This window comes from Eufriesea mexicana, unplaced genomic scaffold, assembly GCF_001483705.2.
Source record: "Eufriesea mexicana isolate 0111107269 unplaced genomic scaffold, ASM148370v2 scaffold1723, whole genome shotgun sequence".
NCBI classification, from domain to species: Eukaryota; Metazoa; Arthropoda; class Insecta; order Hymenoptera; family Apidae; genus Eufriesea; species Eufriesea mexicana.
In genome coordinates this window covers 367,478-378,040 of record NW_016909858.1, presented here as the reverse complement: position 1 = coordinate 378,040, position 10,563 = coordinate 367,478, and the positions used below count along the sequence as shown (strand labels likewise).

The following is a 10,563-nucleotide window of genomic DNA, read 5'->3' as shown; positions in this document are numbered from 1 at the left end:
TGATCTTTTCATTTCTTTACCCGCCATCCCTGTTTCTTTTTACACTTTAACATAAATGTTCTCGCATAACTTCCATAATCAGCTATCGCTTATTTTGAATTGGGCATTTTACTTTAATATAGATCTTGAACGAAAAGAGTTGAAGAGGCTATACGCGATAATGTAGCTGCTGTCATGTATACTCGTCATAGAGTAAGAAAAAATTTGGTACGGAATCATTACTATCAACTGAATGAACTGCTAATTATATTACACCGTATAATGTCTAGTTTGCCTTGTTTACTTCTTTTTTTAACTTGCTAATATTTTCAATGATGCACATAAAGACAATATAAAATGAAAGCTATTTTTTCGAGACTGTATAAAACAGGAATATTTAAGGGAAAATAATAAGAGAGATAGTAATAAGCTATAAATATATCAAAAAGGAAACAATATAGTAATATTAGAAGCGTAGCAGAAGAATAGTAATGATAGTGAAAAAAGAAATGGAAAAAGAAAGAAAAATTGGTTACACATAATGTCTAAATATTGGAAGTAATTCCTCAGGTCTCTCATTTCTTCTTAAGCTGTTTTCTTTAATCTCAACAAAGTATATTACCTAAACAAAGGCAAAAATAACTCCCTGTTTGATATGACAATAATAATATTATTATTGTTATTATGTATTAATTAATTAATATAATAATATTCGGCTATCCCCGTGGGAAATCGAAGCTTTTATTTTCGCACGCATGTAAGATAATTGAAACGAAGCTTTCTAATTCAAGGAAAACAAAGAGGATACAAGGTTTTAATTTGAAATGTACTGCTAAAGGTGAAGCGAAAGCTGATGTAATTATCGTATGCGCATCTGAATTTATTATGATAAATGTCTATCAAATATTGTAAAATTTGAGACTTATAACCTGGGCAAAAACTGATCGACCAAACGATCAGCATAGGAAGAAGTATCATAAATTGCCCTTGATATATCATCAGACCAAAAGTTGATTAGAGAATGATCTTGGAGTACAGTAGTGTGGTCGAAGTATAATCGAAAACGAATAAAAAAACAAATGACAAACACGTTTTGTTCTATTTCGACCTCACCTATCTTTTTCTTTTTTTTTCTATGTCCTTTTCTTTCTCAACTTTTTTCCACATCATATTCGATAATTGTATTGCATAATTATACTAGACAATAGTAATAAGTTGTAAAGATTTACCGCCTTATCACCTAACATGACAAATAATATTGAATCTGTGTTGTAATGGATACAATTAGGATAGTAATGTAATTTAAGTGTCTAAAACAATGTTTCATAGTCCAGTTACATCTATTTACTATTTCGCATTCCAGGTTTTATTTCATATCATCCAGGTAAGAAAGCGAAGTTGCCTTCACAATAATTTCTGCCTGTTTTTCTTTTTTTTTTTCTTTTTAATGAGTCCATTTATTCCATGCCTGCAATCAAATCATTTATTCACGATGTAAGCATGTAATATAAGTAGAATATAACCATAAAAGAAAAATGGAAAAAACGATGATGGTATAAAAAGAAGATATATGGGAAAGGTGAACATGTTAAATTATTGCATAAATTAAATATTCAGATATAAATGAATATACCAATCAAGAAAAAATATAATGAAAACAACAAATGTTTAAATATTCATTATTTTTAGATATCTAAGATGTAAATATACATGTAATCTCTGACAAATTTTTTCAACTTTTTTCTCCATTTCAATTTTAATATTAGTTATGTTGTACCTTTTTATAATTTGCACGTAATATATAACATACCGGATGTTGCTTGTCTTGCACAGAATCTGGTATTCCCCACGTTGGTGGATCCATTTTATTTGCTTCATTTGGAGGAATTTCTGTCAATGTAGGCGTTCCAAATTGTCCCGGTAATAAAGTTAATCCTGGCATTAGTGATAAAGTGGTTGCACTTCCATTAGGGAAAGCCTGTTGCTGAGTTTCAACGTGACCCTGTATATATGCATATGTGTGTGTATATATGTGTATATATATATGAGAGATATAAATATCAATATTTTTTTAAATATTTCTATCCAATACGTAAAATAAGAACTTAGAATCATTCTTATGTAAAGAATAATTCCTAAGTAAATTATTACGAGTTTAAATAAATTGAGCTCTATGTATACTTTTCAAACAAGGAAAAAAGTAATGAACCCAAGCAAAAAAGAAAGAAAAAGATGGAAAATGAGAAATCATAAAATTATAAGTGTGATAGGGAATTTACCTGGAAAGAAGATTCCATCATTTGATGAAGTTCAGCATCGACATTGGATATACGATTGTAAGTAGCATTAGATCGAAACATTTGATGCCTATCTATTCCCGGTGCTAAATTTGCCCAGGAACCAACAAGTTTTTCATTGTTCAACATCCAATTTATAGAATCAGCATCACCACCAGGTCCCATACCAGCCGTTGCATAATTTTTCCAGGCTCTTTCCGTACCAATTGGTCGTGGTACCTTACGATCTTCTATCTTAAGCTGATTCATCTCTTGAGCTACCTGTGCCGGTGAAGAGGGTGATATGGCCGGTGAACCACCATTTTCTAGACTTGTAATTAAATCAATACTTCCAGGTTGTGCGGTTATGTTTGCCAAATGATTGGAAAAACCAATTTGACCTATCATGGGGTCTTGATGAGGCGGGTAATTATTGTGCGGCGGAGCGAACGGCCAACGAGTTTGTCCGTTATTCGATATTCCGGTATTGTTTGGAGTAGCTCGAGATGGTGCTTGATATTTTCCTAATGGAAAATTTCCGAGCATTGCTAGATTATTGGACTGGATCGCGGACGGAGGGGGTGGTGGCACAGTGGCAAACATATTTGGATGCATTCCCGCTGCCGCTGAACCGGCATTAAACATTGTAACTTGAGGTTTATTATTCAAATGTAATGAACTAGAAAAATCAGGCGCTCTGGGATTTAATCTGGACATACTGACAGTAGTATTCACTGAAGCAGATGGAGCTATTGTTTGCGTGAAATTCTGCATATGTGGATGGAAAGGCAACAGTGGATGACCTTGACCTTCATTGGGTACCATCTTTAATAAGCTTGAATTTACGTTTGAATGTTCATATCCAATGTTGTTTCCTTTAAATAAACCCACATCCAACGTTGGTTGTGATGTAGAAGCTATCACATGCGACTGATGAGTTGTTGTATTACGAGTTCCAGCTAATTCCCCTTGAAATACTGGTCTACTAAATTGCGTCCCCATAGCTGCTCCTATTTCTATATTTTGTTGCGGAATCACTGGTCGCGCTACAGCTAAGCTTCCGGGTGGTTTGTTTGAAAGAGGATGTTCGTTGTAATTTCCAGATGATTGAAATTGTGGTGGTTGAATAGGATTATGGCCTGTGGTTGATACACCGCCATTTCCCATACTAGTCACATTCGTATTAGATGTATTATTTGATTTACTTGAAACGGGCGAACACATTGTTGTCCCCCGATATCCGGGTGCTTTCGAAGCATCTACCTATACAAACAATGAAAAAAACAATTAAAACATTCATTAGAAATCGTAAATATACAGTTGCTTATTTTATAATTGCAAATATTAAAGAGAATAGAGTAAAATAAGTGAAAAAAACAGGGGGGGGGGGGGGGCAGATATTAACCTGAGGAGGCACGCTGTCAATGAATTTCGACGAGGATGAACCTGAGATGTTGACAGATACTCCACCGCCTCCAGCAACCGTTGCAAAATTCATACCCTTTTGAGATTCATTTTCACGGCCACCCCACATCGACTGTTGAGTAACTTTCGTGAATGTATCATTGAACAATGAATATTCAAGTGGTGTATTATTTGTCTGTTGTTGCTGGTGTTGTTGATGTTGTTGTGGTTGCTGCTGCTGATGTTGCTGCTGTTGCTGTGGTTGCTGTTGTTGTTCTTGTATCGTCGATGCAATAGGCGGCGGACTACGAGATTGTTGTTGCTGCTGTTGTAACTGCTGTTGACATTGTGATGATATCGGAGGTGACGGACTGACCCGTATTGATGAATTCGAAGAAGTTGAAGCGATGGTACTTTCTGAGCAGTATGCAACTACAGTGCTCGTTGCTGGAGATACTGCCGCATTTGAGCCGGGAGAGTAAGTAGATTTTCCAGAATAATGGGAGACAATAGTAGGTGGAGCAGATAAAGTAGGCAGTGGTCGGCAGTGTTTTGGTGACGTATTGACTGCAGACTGTTGAGTCGAAGTCTGAGCCATTGCCGCGGCTGTAGCTGATACGACAGTTACTGTATTTGCTTGCAACGACTTTTGCTTATTTACTGTATGAGTGGACTGCATGACGGTAGTAGATATATGTGTTGAGGCAGTGATTTCTGATAGTTTCGCTGCAAACGTTTGCGTAGTACTTGTCGTTACAATTTTGGTTGCTCGTCCAGGAGTCATAATTGCATTCGTATATGACATTGTTGTCTTCGTATTTGAAGACGAAGCCATCTGTGCTGCTACAGCTTGAGCTCGTTTTTCAGCTATATATACGTATACAAACAGACACACAAAAAACAAGATGGTATTAAGTTGAATAATTGTTAATCAAATATTGCTATAAAAGGACTCAAATTGTTATAAAATGATGCAATTTATTGTTACCTGCAGCTACAAGTCTGGGTGCTGTTGCGCGTGGTAGCGGCGTTGGAAATGCTGCCGCAAGTTTAATAGTAGATGATGAACGAAGTGGAATCAATTGATTAACGGTAGAAACACCGGAAGTGTAACTAGATTTATTAATTTGCGTACCACTGGAACTAGACGTTAAACTTGGAAGTTTATTTACAGGACCCAATTTTGCTTTACTCGACTAAAATTGAAATAGATGTAATAAATAATAAATAAATTAATAAATGAAAGTTTTTTTGGATGCTGCTGGTATAATAATTTAATGGCCTTACAGCTACAGTAGATACAGTTTTATCCCAAGAAGAAGTCGTAACAACTGTAAGTTTCGATTTTGGAAGCATTTGCAATATATCAACATCAGGATCTTTAATAAGAGCAGCTATTAAGGTGTGGGCCTGTTTTGTTGCATCAGATGATCCCCTAAAAATGATAAAAAGAGGAAATTTAAATCACTAGATATTACTTGGATAATTTTCAGAAGGAAAAAAATAATGAAATATGCATACTTAATAGTAATAATTCGTTCACCCTGACATTTGCTTTGCTTTTCAACTTCAATATGCGCTCCTGTTGCACCTCTAATAGCATTTATATTACTGCCCCCTCTTCCAATAACTCGACTAATAGCATTTGGTGGAACAGAAACTTTCTTTGAACGGAATGGTGAATTCATAAACCTTCCAGAATCATCGGATTGACCCCTACAATGAACATTGCTATTATAGATCTCTATGTAACACGACTATATACTACTAATAATAATGATCACATTAGCTGTAATAGTAGCATTGGTAATTCAAATTATATTTCTTACTTTCGTACAACCTCTTTCCATCCTTCTTCACGCTTGCCACCTTGTTTGGGACTAGTGGTGTTGTTTGTTTTTGTAGAAGTATTTGTTAATGTGTCAGTATCATATTGATTATTATAAGATTTCTTGCCCTTGCCAGGCATGTATGTTTCATTGCCAGTAGCTTCAAAGTCTTCTCTATCGGCAGGATGTCTCGACGATTCAAATACAAGTTGACCTTTCAATTTCCCACAATTTACAGTTGAAGACCTAGAACTCATTGTGGCAGAAGTCGCAGAAACAGATACTGCATTAGCAACATTAGTCATAATTCTTCTGAAAAAGTAAAGTCATTCATTATTTCAAAAATTCATTGATTAATTCAATATACAATGAATTTTATTTTTTATATTGTAATTTCTTCAACTTACTTTTCAGATGCATTATTTTGAGATTTTGTTGGTGTAATGGAATTTTGTGATAAAGTAGTGCTTTGAGTAACACCAGATTTTGGAGATCTTTGAGGAGAAGTGTCTTTTTCATTGTTAGTAGGACTATTGGTTTTCTTTTTCTTTTTTTCTTTTTTCTTTTCTCTTGCTTTGACGTCGTTGCTACTGCAACTGCCTTGACTATTTGCATCAATTCCACTATCACCTTCTTCTCTATAAGGATCTTCCGGACTTCTGTTAACCGGTGATGGCATACTATCCATTCTTTCACAGCTATCCCCAGTTTCATGTTCACTATCATCCACTCTATCGCATTCTTCATCTCCGGATTTTTTTCCATTTTCCTCTTTATCTTCATAGTTCGTTTCATTTTTCTTGTACTCTTCATGCAATTTTCGTTTTTCTTCTTTCTTTTCAAGCTTCTTTTTTTTCTTTCGTTCTCTCCTACGAGCAGCCGCGGCTTTCTTTGATTCTTCTCTTGTTTTTTCCATATCAAGTTCTTCTAATAGTATTGTCGCATTTTTATTTGCTTTTGCGGCTTGAGTTTCCTTTGCTGCTCGAATAACTTTTACACATTCTTGACACTTTTCTAGAAGTTCTTTGTCACTGACAGTAGCTATATACCTTGTCATTTCTTGGTCACTAGGAAACTGAGTAACATGATTTACCATCCACTTAACAACCTTAATATGCCCTTTACGAAATGCAGCCATCAAACAAGAAACCTACAATTAAGAGAAATAGATAATTAGACCTACATGGACATATAATGACAAAAAGAACAGAGTACAATGCGATATGACTCATAAAGAATTGATTCAATTTCATTACGTACCTCATTTGTAACTATTCACATACCTTTCGATTGTCTTGGGAATCAATATCTGCTCCAGCATGATACAACAAATCAACAACATTCAAGTGTCCACCATTTGCCGCTAGCCATAATGGACTATTTCCCTTTTTATTTTTTACTTCAACTTGTGTACCTCTGTAAAATTGATTTTGTAAGCTACTTGGTTTAGGATTATAGATGTAATAAAAAAAAAATTACAAAAAAATAAATAAATAATAAACGAATGCTACCTTGATAATAATAATTCTACAAAACGGCAGTGTCCTTTATCAGCAGCAATGGTCAGGGCAGTATCGCGAGATGATGGTACGGGAGTAGCATTAACATCAGCTCCTTTTGTAAGTAAAACACGTCCAACTTCTACATATCCTCCACTGGCTGCTTCCATTAATGGTGTTAAGCCGGTCTAAAGAAAATTTTTACGGGTTTCATATGAGCATCGTATATCTATATATACAACAAAGCATTTCAAAATTATGTATTAACGATTCAAAATTTTCAAGTATTTCTTACAATAAAAAAATATCCTTGATGAAGCTTTTAGAAATTAAATTTAAATATACCCTAAAAAATAAAGTAAAAAATTATACAAAACGATAAAAATTGATCAAATTTTTTCTTTTCTTGTATTATATTAAATTTATATATTTTGATATATAACTTTAAAATACATATGTATATACTTATTTACTCATTAATATCTTACAATATATAGTAACTAATCAAAAATACATATTTGAAAAAAAAAAGGAGGAAAAGGAAGGATGGAAAACATATACGCGTACACACACATTTATTAATACCTTAGCTCGATGTTCTACGTTAGCTTTTCGATCGAGAAGAAGACTAACAACTTCATGTCTTCCTTGAAAACACGCCAATGTTAACGCCGTATTACGATTAGTCTCTATTTGAGCGTTTATATCACTGCCCATATCTAATAATAGCTTTACTGCGGCTGCAACGAATTATAAATATATATATATTTATATATATACATATACATATAAGACTAGATTTAATAATTTTACAATAATAATTTTATTTTATAATAAACATACCAACATGACCATTCATAGCTGCAAGCATAAGTGGAGAAATACCTAATTTTGAACCAGTTCGGGAATTAATTTCGGCACCATGACTAAGAAGAAGCTTTATTATATTAACATAGCCACCGGATGCTGCAAGGCTTAAAGGTGTGTAATCAGAAACATTACGATGTTCCTTATTTGCACCCCGACTAAGCAGAAGTTCTACCACTTCATATCTACCACCACTGCAGGCAAGCGACAAGGGTGTATCCTTGGTTCGTTCAGATTGCGCCTCTATATCAGCCCCATGATTCAAAAGAATCTCTACCACTTTTTGATGGCCTGCTGTTGCTGCCAAAATAAGTGGTGTAAATCCCTTTTTGTCTCTATGTTCTGTAAAATATGAAATACAAAATTTGTACAAATTCGTGAAACAGGAAAAATGTATTATATGTCATGTTTATAGATGGTACCTATATCTGCACCACGACTTAATAAAAGTTCAACTAGCTCATGATGACCACCAGCACATGCCAAAGTCAAAGCTGTATCATGATTACTATCTGTTTCAGAATCCACATCCATACAAGAAAATGGTGCAGGCGGTACTTGACTAGTAGTGTAACCACCAACCGTTGGAACACCTGTTGTATACTGACCAGCAACTAAGTAATAAAACTGAATTAAAAACTCAACATCCACCATTAAGAAACATGCATAATTAAAAATTAATATATATTTTTTTCTTTCTTTCTTTTTTTGTATTACAAATTTATTTTATAATAAGAGAAATATTGCACCTGTTGTTGGATCCAATTGATAATTCTGACTGGGAAAATTAGGTGTCTGCTGTTGAGTGTTAGTAGTTTGTTGTTGTTGACATGATGGTTGCTGAGACAGAAGTGGGTATCTTCCCTTTTTTCCTTTACCAGTCGTTGGTGCTGTGTAAACTTGCTTTTTGTCTGAAGCAACAATAGTTGCAGCAGTTGTTGTTGCTGGTGCTTGAGTTTGAGTAGCTACTTGAACTTGATTAGTATTACAGACTGTTGACTGGGTATAACCATTCGTTTGATGGGGTATACTATCTATTATTCCCGTTGCTTCACTTACAGTTGGTAAAGCTTGGGTGGGAAATGCTAATCATAAATAAATATATGGTCATGTTAAAATTCCACCACACATTTTGAAAACTAATATATGTACAAATAAATCATAAAACTTACTTATTTGAGATGACTGCAACAAGAGTTGCGATTGAAAATGATATCGAAGACCATCAAGATATCCCTCTTGATATTCCTTTAATGGATCTTTAAATGGTAAATCTGCTGATATATCAGCTTGTATTTGAACATCAGCACTAGTTACTTGAAGTGAAGGCAAAGTTGGTAATACAGGATTGGTAAAATACTCTTGAGAAGTATAAGGACTGGTAGTCTGTTGAACTATTTGTGTGGTTTGCAAATGTTGTGGCTGTTGCTGCTGTTGTGATTGTTGAGTATCTTTACCATTTGATACCTCTAATCTTTTCAGTTCAAGTTTTTCTTGATCTTCTGTTGCTATTTAACCAAATCACAGTGTATGAGACATATATAAAAACTGAGAAGAATGAATAATACCTTCTTTAGATATTTACCATCAACAGTATCATCAAAACTAATAGATCGAAAGATCTCAAAGGCATCATCCAAAGGGATATGTGTGCCATCTTCTAATTTTATAACACTTTCACTTGAACAAAGAGCCTTTGCCTTTTGAGCAGCAGCAACAAAGGGACAAGCTCCATCTCGATGCAATCTGGCTAATTCAGGATCTGCCTGCTCCGTTAGATTTTGTTGAGTTTGCTGCGTGCAATTTTTATGTACATATGCATACATACATATATGTCATCATGTAAAAAATAATCTATAATTACCTGATCATGAAGATGATGAGTATGCGTAGGATGAAGATGTGACATTAATTGTGTAGGCATAAGTATGTTATTTCCATTTGCAGTTACTACCCCAGTTTGTTGCTGTGATTGCAATTGCTGCGACTGCAATTGCTGTGACTGTTGCTGTTGTTGTTGAACTTGTTGTTGTTGTGGTTGTTGTTGTGGTTGTTGTTGCTGTGCCTAGTCAAATACCAATATACAATATGTTATTATGTTACAATAAGAAACAGAAAAGAAAAAAAAAATGACATAAGAAAACAGGAAGATAATTAAGAAATGCAAAATAAGAAAAAAAGGAGTACGCAAAAATTTAGATGTTAAAAATACCTGTACTTGATCCAACTGTAACTGTTGTTGCAATTGTTGATTAAGCTGTTGTAACTGATGTACCTGTTGAACTTGATAAGTATGTAATCGCTGTTTTTGTTGGTATTGCTGTTGAAGACCAGCCATCAAATTAGCTTGCTGTTGTTGGTGTTGCTGCTGCTGTTGCTGTGGCTGCTGCTGCGACTGCTGCTGCTGTTGTTGTTGTTGTTGTTGTTGCTGTTGTTGTTGTTGTAATTTGCCGTTCATTACACTAGATGAAGCTTTCCGAATATTTTTGCTTTCTTTTTTAGAGACAGGTTTCGCTTTCGGACGATCACTAATAGCTGTATTTTGACTAACATCGCTGCTCGCAGTAATAGGTTGAGAAACTGCCATAACAGTAGGGGGTGTAGTTATGCTTGGAGCACTCGGCGTAATTGTTGAAGATGTATTTGAAGTAACCAAAGGAACGGACGTTGTAACGGGTATCGTTGCAAGAGAAAGCGGAGGAGAAGTAG

At 34.7% G+C, this 10,563-nt stretch overlaps 1 protein-coding gene across 2 annotated transcripts in view; it reads right to left on the bottom strand.

The window, feature by feature from the left end:
• Positions 1-1,420: 1,420 nt before the first annotated feature.
• The window catches only part of mask (multiple ankyrin repeats single KH domain), a 16,287-nt gene continuing 7,144 nt past the window's right edge, over positions 1,421-10,563 (bottom strand). The window contains exons 11-29 of one of the 2 annotated variants that reach the window (XM_017901717.1): positions 10,067-10,563; positions 9,719-9,919; positions 9,440-9,647; positions 9,027-9,362; positions 8,604-8,939; positions 8,277-8,468; positions 7,831-8,196; positions 7,573-7,727; positions 7,000-7,175; positions 6,772-6,904; positions 5,896-6,638; positions 5,489-5,800; positions 5,181-5,375; positions 4,947-5,094; positions 4,648-4,855; positions 3,661-4,526; positions 2,259-3,518; positions 1,790-1,981; positions 1,421-1,447 (exon numbers count right to left, since the gene is read on the bottom strand). In XM_017901717.1, the coding sequence (XP_017757206.1) occupies positions 1,424-1,447; positions 1,790-1,981; positions 2,259-3,518; positions 3,661-4,526; positions 4,648-4,855; positions 4,947-5,094; positions 5,181-5,375; positions 5,489-5,800; positions 5,896-6,638; positions 6,772-6,904; positions 7,000-7,175; positions 7,573-7,727; positions 7,831-8,196; positions 8,277-8,468; positions 8,604-8,939; positions 9,027-9,362; positions 9,440-9,647; positions 9,719-9,919; positions 10,067-10,563 (6,548 nt within the window). In that variant the 3' untranslated portion in view covers positions 1,421-1,423. The remainder of the gene's footprint in view (positions 1,448-1,789; positions 1,982-2,258; positions 3,519-3,660; positions 4,527-4,647; positions 4,856-4,946; positions 5,095-5,180; positions 5,376-5,488; positions 5,801-5,895; positions 6,639-6,771; positions 6,905-6,999; positions 7,176-7,572; positions 7,728-7,830; positions 8,197-8,276; positions 8,469-8,603; positions 8,940-9,026; positions 9,363-9,439; positions 9,648-9,718; positions 9,920-10,066) is intronic. The other variant, XM_017901718.1, reaches the window with a different exon arrangement.